At 35.9% G+C, this 17,303-nt stretch overlaps 1 protein-coding gene across 2 annotated transcripts in view; it reads left to right on the top strand.

Moving 5' to 3' along the window:
- The window catches only part of TTC6 (tetratricopeptide repeat domain 6), a 248,209-nt gene that overhangs the window by 94,790 nt on the left and 136,116 nt on the right, over positions 1-17,303 (top strand). For both annotated transcript variants that reach the window (XM_054665996.2, XM_054665997.2), the window contains 2 exons: positions 7,099-7,217; positions 11,714-11,908. In XM_054665996.2, the coding sequence (XP_054521971.2) occupies positions 7,099-7,217; positions 11,714-11,908 (314 nt within the window). The remainder of the gene's footprint in view (positions 1-7,098; positions 7,218-11,713; positions 11,909-17,303) is intronic.

Below are 17,303 nucleotides of genomic sequence, written 5' to 3' on the forward strand. Positions count from 1 at the left end.
TTTTTCTTTTCTGCTTGCTTGTTTGTGTGTTTATGCAAACAGTGTTAGGTTGTTCTCAGTTTAAAATAATGGACTATAAGACAGTATTTGGAAGCCTCATGATAACCTCAAAACAAAAATCATTCAACAGATACACAAAAAATAAAAAGCAAGAAACTAGATCATATCACCAAAGAAAGCCACCTTTACTAAAAGGAAGACAGGAAAGGAAGAAGGAAGAGAAGACCACAAAATAACCAGAAAACAAATAACAAAATGGCAAGAGAAAGTCCTTACTCATCAGTCATAACATTGAATGTGAATGGACTAAACTCTCCAATCAATAGACACAGAGTGGCTGGAATGGATTAAAAAAATAAGACTGATTGATCTGTTGCCTACAAGTAATGCACTTCATCTATAAAGACACACATAGACTGAAAATACAGGGATGGAAAAAGATATTCCATGCCAATGGAAACCAGAAAAGAGCAGGAATCTCTATACTTATATCAGACAAAATAGATTTCAGGAAAAAAACTATAAGAAGAGAAAAAGAAGGTCACTAAACAATCATAAAGGGGTCAATTCAGCAAGAGGATATAACAGTTTTAATTATATATGCACCCAACACTGGAGTGCCCAGATTTATGAAGCAAATATTAGGGAGTCAAAGAGGGAGACTCCAATACAATAGCTGAAAACTTCAACATCCCACCTACAGCATTGGACAGGTCTTATAGACAGAAATTCAACAAAGAAACATCAGACTTAATCTGCACTATAGAGCAATGGATCTAATGGATATTTATAGAACATTTCATCCAATGGCTGCAGAATACACATTCTTTTCCTAAGCATGTGGATCATTCTCGAGGATAGACCATGTGTTAGGTCACAAAACAAGTCTTAAAACATTAAAAAAACCCCACCAATATTAAACATTTTCTCTGACCACAATAGAGTAAAACCGGTCAGGTGTGGTGGCTCACGTCTGCCATCCTAGCACTTTGGGAGGCCAAGGTGGGTGGATCACTTGAGGTCAGGATTTCAAGACCAGCCTTGCCAACATGCTGAAACCCCACCTGCACTAAAAATACAAAAATTAGCCAGGTGTGCTGATGCATGCCTGTAATCCCAGCTGCTCGGGAGGCTGAGGCATGAGAATTGTTTGAACCCAGCAGTTGGAGGTTGCGGTGAGCCGAGATTGTGCCACTGCACTACAGCCTGTGTGACAGAGCAATACTCTGTCAAACAAACAAACAACAAACAAACAAAAAACACAATAGAATAAAACTAGAAATCAGTAACAAGAATAATTCTGGAAACTATACACATTGAAATTAAACAATGTGCTTCTGAATGACCAGCAAGTCAATGAGGAAATTAAGAAGGAAATTGAAAAATTTTTTGAAACAAATGATAATGGAAACATAACATACCAAAACCTGTGGGATGCAACAAAAGTAGTACTAAGAGGGAAGTTCATAGCTATAAGTGCTTACATCAAAAAAGAGGAAAAACTTCAAATGAACAATCTAATGATGGATCTTAAAGAACTAGAAAAGAAAGAGCAAACCAAACCAAAAATTAGTGGAAGCAAAGAATAAAGGTCAGAGCAGAAATAAACTGAACTGAAATGAAGAAAACAATACAAAAGGTCAATGAGATAAGAAAGTTGGTTTTTTGAAAAGCTAAACAAAATTAATAAACCTTTAGCCAGACTAAGAAAAAAAGACAGAAGATACAAATAAATAAACTCAGAGATGAAAAAGGAGACATAACTACAGAAATTCAGAGGATCATTAGTAGCTACTATGAGCAACTATATGCCAATAAATTGGAAAATTTAGAAGAAATGGACAGATTCCTAGACACGTACAATCTACCAAGATTGAACCGGAAGAAATACAAAACCTGAACAGACCCATAACAGGTAACGAGTTCAAATCCATAATAAAAAGTCGCCCAGTAAAGAAAAGCCTGGGACCCAATGGCTTCACTGCTGAATTGAAAGCACTAACACCAATTCTACTCAAGCTATTCTGAAAAATAAACTAGAAGGGAATGCTTCCAAACTCATTCTATGAGGCAGGTATTATCCTGATATCAAAAGCAGACAAAGACACACCAAAAAAAAAAAAAAAAAAAGAAAAAGAAAACTACAGGCCAATATCCCTGATGAATATTGTTGGAAAAATTCTCAACAAAGTATTAGCAAACTGAATTCAACAATGCATTAAAAAGATCATTCATGACAAAGTGGGATAAATCCCACTTTGGGATGCAAGGATGGTTCAACATATGCAAATCAACTAATGTGACACATCCTAGCAACAGAATGAAAGACAAAAACCTTATGATCATTTCAATTGATGCTTAAAAACCATGTGATAAAATTCAACATCCCGTCATGAACAACAACAACAAAAAACTTCAAAAACTGGGTATAGAAGGAACATAGCTCAACATAATAAAAACCACATATGGTTTTTACCGGTGTGGTGGCTCACACCTGTAATCTCAGCACTTTGGGAGGCTGAGGCAGGTGGATCACCTGAGGCCGGGAGTTTGAGACCAGCCTGGCCAACACAGAGAAACCCCATCTCCACTAAAAATACAAAAATTAGCCACATATGGTGGTGCATTCCTGTAAGCCCAGCTACTTGGGAGGCTGAGGCTGGAGAATTGCTTGAACCTAGGAGGCAGAGGTTGCAGTGAGCTGAGATCACACCACTGCACTCCAGCCTCAGCAACAGAGCAAGACTCCATCTCAAAAATAAATAAATAAATAAATAAATAAATAAATAAATCCCAAAACCACATATGACAGACCCACAGCTAGTATCATACTGAATGGGGAAAACTGAAAGCCTTTCCTCTAAGATCTGAAGCACCTGAAAGATGCCCACTCTCACCACTGTTATTAAACATCATACTGGAAGTTCTAGCTACAGCCATCAGACAACAGGAAGAAATAAAAGGCATCCAAATTGGAAAGGAAGAAGTCAAATTATTCTTGTTTGCAGATGGTATGATCTTATATCTGGAAAAACCAAAAGACTCCACAAAAAACTATGAGAACTGATAAACAAATTTAGTAAAGTTGCAGGACAAAAAGTTGACATGCAAAAATCAGTAGCATTTCTATGCCAACAGTGAACAAACTGAAAAAGAAGTAAAAAGTAGTCCCATTTACAAAATACCTAGGAATTAACCAAAGAAGTGAAGGATCTCTATAATAAAAACTATAAAACACTGATGAAAGAAATTGAAGAGGACCAAAAAATGGAAAGATATTCCATGTTCATGGATTGGAAGAACCAATATTGTTAAAATGTGTATACTATCCAAAGCATTCTACAGATTCAATGCAATCTGTATCAAAATACCAATGACATTCTTCACAGAAATAGAAAAAACAATCCTAAAATTTATATGGAACCAAAAAAGGCCCAGAATAACCAAAACTATCCTAAGCAAACAAAAACAAAAACCATACAAAACAAAACAAACAAACAATAATGACAACAAAAAACAAATCCCAAACAAATAAAAACAAAAACAAAAAATCTGGAGGAAAATCACATTACCTGACTTCAAATTATACTGCAAAGCTATAGAAACCAAAACAGCATGGTACTTGCATAAAAACAGACACATATACCAATGGAACAGAATACAGTACACACCTACAGTAAACTCATTTTCAACAAAGGTGTCAAGAACGTATGCTGGGGAAAAGAGAGCCTCTTCAATAAGTGATGCTGGGAAAATGATATCCATATGCAGAAGAATGAATCTAGACCCCTATGTCTCACCATAGACAAAATCAAATCAAAATTGATTAAATAATTAAATCTAAGACCTCAAACTATAAAACTACCACAAAAACAAACAAACAAACAAATAAACACTGGGGAAACTCTCCAGTACATTGGTTTCAGCAAATATTTCTTGAGCCATACCCCACAAGCACAGGCAACCAAAGCAAAAATGAACAAATGGGTTCATGTCAAGTTAAAAAGCTTTTGCACAACAAAGGATACAATCATTAAAGTGAAGAGACAACCCACAGAATGGGAGAAATATTAGCAAACTACCCATCTTGCAAGGAATTAATTACCAGGATATATGAGGAGCTCAAACAACTCTGTAGGAAAAAATCTAACAATTTATTTCAAAATATGCAAAAGATTTGAATATACGTTTCTCAAAAGAAGACATACAAATGGCAAACAGACATATGAAAAATGCTCAAAACTACAATGAGATATTATCTCAGCCCAGTTAAAATGGCTTATATCCAAAAGACAGGCAATAACAAATGCTGGCAGGGATGTGGAGAAAAGGGAAGCCTCATACATTGTTGATGGGAATGTAAATTAGTTCAACCACTATGGCGAACAGGTTGGAGGTTCCTCAAAAAACTAAAAATAGAACTACCATATGATACAGCAATCCCACTGCTGGGTACATACCCCAAAGAAAGGAAATCAGTATGTCAAAGGGATATCTGCACTTCCATGTTTGTTGCAGCACTGGTCACACAACAGCCAAGATTTGGAAGCAACCTAAGTGTCCGTCAACAGAAGAATGGATAAAGAAAATGTGGCACATAAACATGATGGAATACTATTCAGCCATGAAAAAGAATGATGCTGGGCACAGTGGTTCATTCCTGTAATCCCAATACTTTGGGAGGCCTAGCCGTGTAGATTGCTTGAGCTCAGGAGTTTGAGACCAGACTGGAAAACATGGCAAAACTCCATCTCTACAAAAATACAAAAATTAGCCAGGCTTGATGGTGCATGCCTATAGCCCCAGTTACTTGGGATGCTGAGGTAAGAGGATCAATGGAGCCCAAGAGGTTGAGGCTGCAGTGCATTGTGATCATTCTGCTGCACTCCAGCCTGGGCTACAGATTGAGGCCCTGTCTCAAAAAAAAAAAAAAAAAAAAAAAGACAGATTCAGTCATTTGCAACAACATGGAAGGAACTGGAGATCATTATGTTAAGTGAAATAATCCAGGCACAGAAAGACAAACATCACAGATTCTCACTTATTTGTGGGATCTAAAAATCAAAGCAATTGAACCCATGGAGATAGAGAGTATAAGGGTGGTTACTGGAGGCTGGGAAGGGAGGCTTGATGGGTGTGAAGTGGGGGTGGTTAATGGGTACAAAAAATAGAATTAATGAATAAGGCATAATACTTGATAGCACAACAGGGTGACTATAGTCAGTAATTATTTATTTATTTATTTATTTATTTGAGATGGAATTTCACTCTTGTTGCCCAGGCTAGAATGCAATGGCACAATCTTGGCTCACCGCAACCTATGCCTCCCAGGTTTGAATGATTCTCCTGCCTCAGTCTCCTGAGTAGCTGGGATTACAGGCATGCACCACCACGCCTAGCTAATTTTGTAGTTTTAGTAGAGACGGGTTTCTCCATGTTGGTCAGGCTGGTCTTGAACACCCGACCTCAGGTGATCTGCCCGCCTTGGCCTCCCAAAGTGCTGGGATTATAGGTGTGAGCCACCGCACCCGGCCAGTCAGTAATAATTTAATTGTACATTTAAAAATAACTAAAAGAGTATAATTGGATTGTTTGTAACACAAAGGAAAAATGCTCAAGGGAATGGATACTCCATTTTCCATGATGTAATTATTATGCATTGCATGCCTGTATGAAAACACTTCATGTACCCCATGAATATATATACCTTCTATGTACACACAAAAATTAAGAATTAAAAAAAGATTTGATTAGTCAGATCTCAGATGAAATTTAATTAGGATAGCCTTAGGATCCACAAAGTAAGTGCATAGATATGGGATGACAAGATTTAGTAGCAAATGTGAAAAACTTCAGTGTTTTAGGCTGTAATGTAGTTTTGTGATGAAGCCACATAAATCATAGTTTGCATTGTTTGACAAATACCATCTCTTTTTCTGGCTGATCTGATTATATCACACCTCAGATATTATATTCACATCCGGGTGTCCAACCCCAGGAGGAGTTCTGATAAATTAGCGACTATTTGGAAGAAAGCAGTGAAGATGACTAAGCATAATACTTCAAAACCATGTCATATAAGGTAGAGTTGAAAGGACTGGGGATGTGTATCTGAGGGGAAAGCAGGCCCAGGGGAGTAAACTGTATTCTAATATTTGTCTGTATCTCAAACAATTGAGAGCTAGATTGTGCTTACATGGTTCCTGAGGTTTGAATTGAGACTGGGGGATGAAAGTTGTTAGATTCAATAGTAAAGAAACAAGCAAAAATTTCAGGACTGGAAGACTTTCAAAGAGAAAGTGGCTGAGTCTGTATGTATTCAAGTTCTCCACTCCTGACCATGTTCCAGCCAGGTGACGACCACTTTCTGGAAATACCGTACAGGAAATTCAGATTACCAAGATGGTTAGGTGGAATGCTCTGTATTCATTGAACTGTCTTTATTCATTACTTCATCACCCAAGAAGTTGCAATAGCTCCTTCTTTACTACTGTATCAAACCTAAACCCTACCTAACATAAAAAAATTAACTTCCTTTTATCTGGCTACCTTCTACTTATTCAACCATAGCTTTTCCCAAGGAGGGCCTCCCTGATTTCTTCCTTAAATCTAATCTCAAAAAAATATAGAGAAACCCACAGAGAAAATATCTTTACATGAGTGATTACCATGAATTCTGCATAAGTTTATTCTGATAAACTGATCAAAACAAAAATATAAAGCACTAAAGTTCTTTTTAGCTTGTGGTTGTAACCAGCAGTCGTACCAAACTTTAAGGAAATAAGGGTCAGTTTTATTACAAATACCAATAAAGAAGAGTGCACTTATGGAGGGAAAATATATTTATTCTTCAATAATTTTAAGGTAATAAAAATGTTGTAAATAAACATGATACTAATATTTTTATTGTTATATAGGTATATATGTAAAATTTAGGAATGGATTTAGAGGAAACTATCAATTTACTTTTAGCATTCTGTTATAACATATACATAGAAATCTGGAGTTTAAATATTAGGTGACTCGCTAAATATGAGAGAAAGATCTAACTCTCATGTTACATCTTCCCTTAACAGCACACTTTGTATTTTCTTAAAGGCAAAATCACCAGAATTCTTGCAAATCGAAGGAAAAGAAATTAAGCGAATGCAGAAACGTAAATCACTGAGACCAAGAAAGTCTTCAAAACCTCTTTGTGATAAAAAACTACATAAAAAGTAATTTTCTTAAATTTATAATTTTTCTATTGGAAGAAGAGTTATTCAGTAGCATTGAGACATGAAAATACATTTTTAAAAAAGAAAACTAAATGTTTTAGAAATTCATATATGAGACCTAAGTTAAACCTTCTCACAGGAAAAGTTGGTGGCAGATTTTACAGTTAGTGCTATACTTTATGCTTTTTTCTTTTTCTGTTTTTGACAAATGTACTTACTTTCATGATGTAACAATAGCTGGAAAAAATAACTGTCTGTGAGACTGAAGAAAATTAAATGTTAGCATGTTAGATTTGATATTTTTGGTCACTGTAATGCCTGATTTGGATCAATTGCTTATTATATTGGTTAATTTTTTTATGATAAAATAAAAAACAAGCCAACACAAAATGTGCATAAGCCATCTGTTTGGTAATTTAGATGGCATTATTTTTCTCTACCATTAATACCATGCTTCATCCTCACATCCATAATTTTAATGGAGTTTCTCGTTACACAGGAATACAACCACAATTTTAAATAATAGTGTGGAAATGCAATTTAGATTATGATTTACATTTTGCTAGTCACCTTGTTGAAACTCTGATTTTCTCCTTATTTCACCACTAAGTTTTTATGGGTTAGTTTCTTCTAGATTCTTCTTCATTTAACTCTTAATGGGGGTTTGAAGAAGCTTTAATTATTAGCTTTTGTTGTTGCTTAGGGAACTGAAAGGTATGCTGGACATGGAAGACAACCTTTTTATGGCCAGCTCAAACTTTGTAAATGGATATTACTCACAATTTAGTAGCTGAGAATAGACTCATGGGAAAAGAATTCCAAAGTTTATGAAACAGTCAAATTGGCATTTAAGTGACCCTGTACATACCATTGCTTATCTGCATTGCTTTAAGCTCATTTAGTTAGCAAGATTATGTATTAAAACAAATAGTGACAGCAGACAACAAGTATTTTACCTTCAATAAATAGTTACTGTCAGATTATCAATGAAGCAGAAACTTCTTGATTTTTTTTTCTAAAAAACCTTGCATTTAGTGCATTAAGCAGAGTAGTATGGCCACACACAGAGTCAGAGTCTTTTCTTTTTTATGTCTTAGTGTTTCAAAGAATGACAAATAGTCCTGCTTAAGAAGAGTGTGCTATAAAAACACACAGCCTTTCCTGAGCATGCCAAAAATATGTGTAGATCTTATTGATATATATATAATACTGCTTTAATTCATTAAAACAAAAATTAGAAATTTTCATTAGTGAGAAATAGAATGAGATGCAGAGGAATAAAAGTCTGATTTTTAAAAATTATATAGTAAAAGAGAATCTTAGGAAAATGTTTCTGAAAGTCTTTTATTTACTGTTCCTTTTTCTTTAATCAATTTTCAACCTAAATTTTCTCACTACCGTCAAATTAAATTGTATTCTTGGGAATTCAAACATCTATTGCAGCATATTGTTATTTAGGTCAATAACCAAGGGAAATTTATTTGCTTAATGTTAGTAGACTATAATGGGCACATGGGAATTCAGATTGGTTGTGATGCTTTTTAAAGAAAATATAAAAATCAGTAATGTAATCTCAAACACATTCCACTAGCCAGGACCTGTCTCAGGTAGAATGATGGTGTAGGTGAGCTTGACATCAGAGCACACCTTTTTTTTCCCCTCTATTTTAAAAGCCCTTTGTTAGGAGCCCAGAGTACCTGGGAGTCCTGGCTTTCTGGACACCCCCTTTCACTCCTCCAGTTAGGCCTGTTTGTCTCAGGCATTTCCAAATGTTTAGACTTACCTCTCTTTTCCTCTTTCACATGAACACATTTCATATCCTATTTTTGTTAGGCCCTATGCTCTTTTGGAAATGCCATAGACCACTCTCTATTAATGATTCAATAGTGTCCATATGGGGCCTGGCAATGGGTCAGGAGCTGTGTAGTACAAAATAATAGTAACAACCTTAAAAATAAACCATTTCTTGATATATTTCTACAGGCTGGGAATTACACATCTTCTATTTTTATCAGTTCTTATAAAGGCAGGGGTAAGGGAGGGGTTTTTATCCTCATTTATCAGAAGACTTTTAAAGAAGTCAGTAATACAGTTGGCAAGTGTTAGAACTAAGATCCTGATCCAGGCCCAGCCAACTCCAAAGTCTATATTCTTTACACCATGCTAATCTCTGAATCAGTGCCAGCCATATTGAGTGGTCAGTGGACAGACCAGCATTAACCCTCTAGATAAAGGTTAAAATGGGTGACACAAGAGTAGAGCAACTTACAAAAAGAGACAGTTTGTAAAAAAGAAAAAAAGATAAACTTGGCAGAGAAGTCTTTCCTTGAGGTCTTGTTTGAAGAATATTTAGACATGGACAAAAGAGTAGACAGCACTGTATCCATAACTGAAGGGACTGACAGATGTAGCCCTGTGATTTGTCCTGGAAACTGATGAGAATAGCTAACTTCTGCCATGTGAGAGACACTGTTCTAAATGCATTCACTCTTCTTTCTTAAAGCAACTGTATCCAGGACAAGGTATAAAGAAATTAATTGACTTGCTTATGACCAAGTGAGAATTGTAAACAGTGTTTGAACCCAGGCAGTCTGACTCCAGAGTCTGTACTCTTAATCACTATGCTAGAAGTAAGTCCAAAGTCTAGGAGCCTTGAAACATAGAGAAAGGAAGTTAGCCAAATGCAGTAAGCAACAACCAATCAATTTGCTGGGTAAGGGAGCACTTAAAGGAGATCAATCTGGTAGAATTTTGCAGAGGGGAATAGACAGAGGCTGCAGTGCTCAACCCAACTGGTGAACGACTGCCTGTGCAGGCTGAGGTGATGAAGGGTATGCTGGCAGTGAGGATGGAGAAGGAACACACCTGAGCAACCCTGTGCGGGGGAGAAACTCAGTTTTGCATTGGATGTGCAGGTGAAAGAGAGAGGGGTCAAAGATGTTTTCTATCTTCAAAAGGAGGAATCTAGTTGAGGTAGTGATATTAGAGGTAAGATTTGGGAGCTCTCAGCACAGAGGTAATAGCTGAAACACTAAAGATGATTTTTCCAATGTACAAAGAGAAGTTCAAACCTCAGAAGCCACACCCAGTTTGGAAACTGGAGAAGGAAAACCAATGGCTAAGTCATATTATGATGAATTTGAGAGGTAGATGGAAATCTGGGATATTGCAGCTTTAAAGGCCCATGAAGGAAGAGCAATTTCAACAAGTTATTCATATTCTCAGCTGTGTTTTGGGGGTCAGAAGAGAACATGACCTAAAGATCTAAAGCTGATTGGATTGGATTTGATTTGATGAAAAGAAGGTCATTTGGTTGTATAAGCTTTAGTAGGAAGGTAGGGATGGAGTACTTCTGGAGAAGGGCCACTTCCACCCAGAAGTCACTAATAGGCAAGAAATGTGGCCAATAGCCAGTAATGTTGTGTTTGGATCCCAGGGCTTACCCACTAATTTTGTGACCTACCCAAAATAAGGATAATTATACCTCCAATACAGCTTCGTTGTGGGAATTAGAGAAAATGTGTGTAGAGGACCTAGCACAGAATCTGGCATATAGTAGGTGCTCAATAATTATTTGTTGATTGGATGACAGGTGGCACTGGGGATTAAGAAAGCAGATTTTTGGCTGGGTGCAGTAGCTCATGCCTGTAATCCCAGCACTTTGGGAGGCCAAGGCAGGCAGATCACTTGAGGTCAGGAGTCTGAGACCAGCCTTGCCAACATCGGGAAACCCCATCTCTACTAAAACCACAAACATTAGCTGGGCGTGGTGGTACGGGCCTGTAGTCCCAGCTACTCAGGAGGCTGAGGCAGGAGAATCACTTGAACCTGGGAGGTGGCGGTTGCAGTGAGCCAAGATTGTGCTACTGCATCCCAGCCTGAGACTGGGTGACAGAGTGAGACTCCATCTCAAAAAAAAAAAAAAAAAAAAAAAAAAAAGCAGATTTTCATGTCATCCTCTCTACTTAGGAAAGACAGAAGAGAGATACAAGTCCAAGCAGAGTGGGAAAGGAGATGCCACACTGACTTAGAGAAACCCAGAGTTCTATCAATGCTAGTTAATGGATAATACCCTACCTATATTGTTCCACTTCTTTAGGGACATTAGCATTTGACCAGAGTAGCAAAGGAGTAATACATGATGGCTGGATATGGTGTCCACAGACTGAGTTTCAGAATTCAGGAGAGAAGAGGTTGGGGTGGGATGATAAAGAGTTTGTTTTTAGACTTGTTGATCCTGAGATGCCTGTAGACTGTTGTCTGTAGACGTGTAGGTTGAGCTATTCAGCAGGCAGTTGGATACAAGTTTAAAGCTCTGGACAATGACCTGAGATTGTGATATTAAATTTGTTATATACCATTATTATAGTTTTAAATCAGATCTCCTACATTTATATATGTCTTTAGAACCTGAACTAAATTGTCAGTATAAATGTACTTTATATCTAAAGGCCACAAAATGATGAAAGGAGCTCACTTTCTTTTCTCTGTTGCAGAATTCCACAAGACTACTCCATGCCGCACCTTCATGATCTGTGCACCACCATCCCAGCCCAGGAGCTGCCTGTTGACTTGCGCCTGGCTTCTCGAGTGTATCACACTGCTAACAGGAAAGGCCACGATACCCTGCTTGGAAAATCTGGAACCTCTTTCTTAGATGATCGCTTTACAGATGAAGAACAAACAGATAGGTAAGAGTTCCACTGGTAATTTGATTTTAAGCTAAATGTAAACTGTCATATAAATCCTGCCTTTGAGTTCTAGATTTTAAAGACTTGATTCTGTTCTTGGACACTAAAGAGGAGGGAGCAGTTTTTGTTTTTTTCTGCTGCTTCCTCAGGTATACAGTCTAGGTCTGTGTCTCCATTTCCTGACAATATTAACATGAACCCATTCCCAATTGTAAGGTAACTTTAGTATTCCCAGAGTGTTACATACATGATCTCATTTGTTTGTCATCACAGCTCTGGAGTACAGATGTGGAAATTGAGAGTAATAAAATTTAAGCAATTAGCTACGCATAGACAATTAAAAAAATCACAGATTTGACACTTGGACCCAGTCTTTTGAACTAGATTTCACCATCATTGGGTATACTTGGGTCCAGGGATCACATACAAAAGTCATTGCTCTTGGAGTTTGTTCTCCTTCTCCTTGGGTCTCATCTTCCTTTGGAATCTGCATATTCTTTTGTGGAGAGTATATAATTTATAGCATCCTCAAAAGAAAGGAGAAAAGGGAAGGAACCTAATGTTTATGCAGCAGTAACTATATTCCGAGCACTGTGCTGTGTGCTTTGCATATGTTTCCTATTTAAATCTTCAACTGTAAGGGAGAAGTTGTAATTTCCATTTTATTCATGAAGAAATTTAGGGTTCGTGATACCAGGTTACTTGCTGAAGTTCTTATCTCTTGATAGTGATAGAATCCAGGTTTGTCTAACTCAGTTTTTCTCAGCCTTTTCATTATCACCCACTTAAAGAGAATTTTAAGGCTTTTTTTCTTCTAATCGCCCCTCCTGATTAAATTTTAATATGCCAGATATACTGTATATCTGTTTATATACTATATGAATGTATGTGCTTTATAAATAAAAAGAGCAAGCTTTAATCACACTGTGCTCCCCCCACCCAAAGCACCAATTTTTACCTCCTGGGAGGGATATCACCTGCCCATTGAGAATGCTTGCTCTACAGTCTCTCGCCTTTCAGAAGCCATGGTAAAAATACTGAAAAATGTACTGCATGTTTTAAGACAATTACAAATGTTAAATATTAAGTTAAATGGAAACTTTTTTAGTATTATAATTTAACTATCCTAGTTATATGAGAATACTATTCTAAAAGATCACTTTTAATGACACTATCACAAGATTATTAGTACCCATACTTTTCATGGTATATTTTGAATGCATTTTCTCAAACTTGACTTCTAGTAAAAATTGCAATGCTACTGCATCCTTTCATGAATTAAAAATTACCTGGTTTCCCAGTGATTAGCAATCACAATTGGTTTCTATTTGAATCCCTAAAAGAAGGTCATTTTTATGTTTGTTTTCTATGTAGGCAAAAAAAAATTTTTAGGATTTGTCAGTCATAATTTTATACATCTGAAGTCTTTTAGTTTTGCTTTATCAAATTAAATTTTTGAAAAAAATTGTATATGAAGAATTTTTGAAATTTCAGAACTGCTCCAGTATCTCCAATAGAAAATAGCAGTTCAGCATGACATTCTTTGGAATATATGTTAAAGCCTAAAGCTAGGAGTAGAAAATAAATACATAAACATAATCTAGTAGGCATGAAACTCTACTATTTTGAGTCATTCCCATTAGCACTACGCAAGCCAAGCATCATTTGGAGGACTTACAGCTATAATTATTCACGCAAAGTGTTAGAAATGCTAGTTTCTTTCGAATTCTGAAAATATTTTTCTTCAAGTAGACCTCACTTTCTTTTTCCAAGAGTCAATAAACGTTCTATTTGATGAGGATAATTCTTGGCAATTTGTTCCTAAGTACCAAATAAGAAGTTAATTTAAGTACTGAATATTTAATTCTCCAGCATCTATCTCTTGAGGATTACCTTGCTAAACATAGCTTAACCTTTTCAAAATATATCTGTCTGCTGAGCCTACAAGTTCGGAGAAATGTATAATTTTTTTCTGCACTACCAAGCGTTCTCAAGAAAGGTAACTGTAAACAAAATGAATACCTTTTCATTTGATGGCTTTTTGCATTTTTTTGTGCAATGATCAGTTAACTTCAAAGGTAGTAATAGTTGTGGTTGTGTAGTTTTAATGTTTCCCAATTTTGTTAATCATTATTTATGGCAAACACCAAGAATATTTTAATGGAATTGGAAGGGTATATACTTAAGTTTATTTGAACAGCGGTGTAGTAGTGTTCAAACTTACGCTTATTTTGCTAAACAGTAATTATGATGAGAACTATACAAATATCTTGTATTGGCCTTATTTTTGCTTTAAAAATGATTTGTATATTATAGAGAGAAGTTTGTAGACATTGAGTTCAAATTTTTGGTATGAAATTTTATATTTCAGGCTTTAAAGTAGGCAAAATGATTAAAGGTATTTAAAGACTTAGATTAATGTTAACAACTTGGTGAATAGCCTTTCAGACATCTCTTGTATATGTATGTCTTTAAACCACCCATGACATTCTATAGCCTGAGTTTCTTCATTCAGGATTGTTTGTGAACATTTAAATTATTTCATGATATTTACTACTTTATACAAACATTTTTAAATAGAGACAGGGTCTTGCTCTGTTTCCTAGGCTGGTGCGCAATGGCATAATAATAGCTTACTGTAACCTTGAACTCCTGGGCTCCTCCCACTTCAGCCTCCTGAGTAGCACTAGGCTAATTATTATATTTTTTTGTAGACATAGAGTCTCACTATGTTGACCAGGCTGGTCTCGAACTCCTAGCCTTAAGTGATCCTCCTGCACCAGCCTCCTAAAATAATAGGATTACAGGTGTGATCCACTGTGCCTGGCCAGATAGTTACTACTATAACCAAGCTATGGTGACACTATTTATGCCAATTTATGACACTGTTCTTTTCCTTACACCCTTGTCAAACTATGATTGTTACTCTTTTTGAATTTTTTCTAATCTTTTATTATTTTTATCCATTTCTTGTAAGGTTGAACATATTTTTAGATGTCTCTTGGTTATGTGCTTTTTTCCTTTTGAGAATTACCAGATCTGGAGTTGTCATTTATCTCTTTTGTATTGTTTTGTAAATGATCTTTTTATATTAAAATTTTAGTTATTTGCCATATATATTATAGATATATTTTCAATTTGTTGTCTGCTTTTCAGTTTTGTTTATGGTGTTTTATGCTATCAGAAATTTTTTAATGTAGCAATTTTTTTATGTGTTCTAGTCTTGATGCTAATCTTAGAAAGGGTGTTTATACGTTTACATTTTAATGTATTCTCTCATATTTTCTTCTAGTAACTTTGTGGTTTCCTTTGGAAAAAATTAAATATTTAATCCATTTGTAATTTATTTTGATAAGAAGAACATATTTTAAAATATAATTTATTCAATGAATCTTCTTTTCCTTACTGATTTGAAATGCTAACTTTCAAATACCTTAAATTCCAACATGTTATTGAGTCTATTTATGGATTTCTGTTCCATTTCACTGATTTGTCTATCTAAAACTGCTTGTGTATTTCCTTGATTCACAATCAATACAGAGTTGGTGGCAAAAATGCTGTCCTACAAACATTGGCTGGCCTTCTCAAATCAGGCACCCCTTATAGTCAGCTCCTGCGCAGTGAGCAATGCCAGGCTATGAATCCCAGACTCAACCCTCTAGTTGGCTTCAAATTAAAAAGGAAATTCCTAGTCAATTTTTGGAAAATATGTGGAGAGACCATTAGTTTTATACATTAGAACAGCAGCAACAATGGAAAAACCAAAGGTTAAGTGTCAAAATTCAATGTTTAATTTCATTTTTGATTTTTTTTTACAAAAAACAATATTTTAACAAATATGCAAAAACATGCAAGCAAATGCAAAAATGAAAAACAATTACTCAAAATCTTGCCATTTATAGATAACACTGTTAACATTCTTAAATATGGGATTCCAGACTTTTCCTTTTGCAAATAAATCATATAGAACAAAACTAGAATAATACTATATGCATAATGTTTTGTAACCTAACTTTTAAAAACTTATGTGTAAACATCTTTCCATGTCAATAAATATTGATCCGAGTAATCAAATGATATGCTTAACTCTGTGGTAGGCACAGAGGTAGGCACTAGGGAGGCATCTGCAAACAGGAGAGACATAATCACTGCCCTCAGGGAACCTGGAGACCAGTGAAAAGAAGGGTGAATTAATTACTGTGAATGCGACAATTAATATAGAGTTGTGCAGAGTGCTATGGAAACATGTAAGAGGAGTCCCTGATTATTTGGGGAGGTTTGAGGATTGATACCTAAATTGAAACCTGAAAGATGGATAGAAGATAGGAAGGAGGAGGGGAAAGAATGTTTTAGATCTTTGGTACTCAAAGTATAGTCCGCAAACTAGCGGCATCACCATCACCTGGGAACTTGTTAGAAATGCAGGAAATTTGTATACAGTTCGAAGTTTGAGTTCATGCTGTGGGCAATTGGAATCCATCTGATAACTGGAAGTAAGTCCAGTATTAGAGAACAGGAAGAGCAGTGATACATTTGAAGCTAGAGCTGAGGCAGGATTTTATGGTTACCCCGTATGTGTGTGTGAGGGCACGTGTGAGTGCTTGGGGGAGGGATTCTTAGTCACAGTGAATTGGGAAAGCATTGATAGGTTTTCTGAGGAAGAATGACATGATCAGGTTTGCTTTAAGATATCACAGTCCTTGTCTTCTCAGTTGTGTTTGACACAGTTGATCACTTACTTTTCCAGAAAGTCACCTTTATCCCTGGCCTTAGGGACCACTCCTTTCTTGGCTATCTTCCTGCTTCCCTGGGGATGGCTTCTCAGTCCCTCCTCCTGGTGTCTTCTCATCTCTTGACTTCTCAACATTGGAGTGCCCAGGCTTACCAAGGTGATCTTATCCAGGACCATGGCTTTAAATGCCATTTATATGCTGATGACTATCAATTGGTAAGAGAAATGCACAAGGATGTTCATCATATCACTTTTTATAATAACTAAAAACTGGAAACAACCTAAGTGTCTATCATGGAAGAATTTTAATTATGCATTCAATAATGAGATGCATTGCAACCATAATAAAGAATGAGGTAGAGTTTTGTATTCTGAAAGTGTTAGAACTAAATTCAGAAACAACATGTGTATTATATAAAACAATTTTTTCTGCGTGTGTGGGAGAAAATTCAAGAAACTGTTAATTGTGATCCTTTTGTTTTCATTGTACACTTAACCCATAAAAGTGAAAGCCACTTTGTTTTATTTTTTGCTTTATTTATATGGCATATATTTCCATTTTCATTTTAGTCTGTCTTAGTTGTGTCCCTTGTAGATTGCATAGACTTAAATATTTTTTGAGCTTATCAGAATTTTTTTTCTGATAGGTTTTTTTCTAATAGG

Source organism: Pan troglodytes, chromosome 15, assembly GCF_028858775.2.
Source record: "Pan troglodytes isolate AG18354 chromosome 15, NHGRI_mPanTro3-v2.0_pri, whole genome shotgun sequence".
In the NCBI taxonomy this organism is placed as follows: domain Eukaryota; kingdom Metazoa; phylum Chordata; class Mammalia; order Primates; family Hominidae; genus Pan; species Pan troglodytes.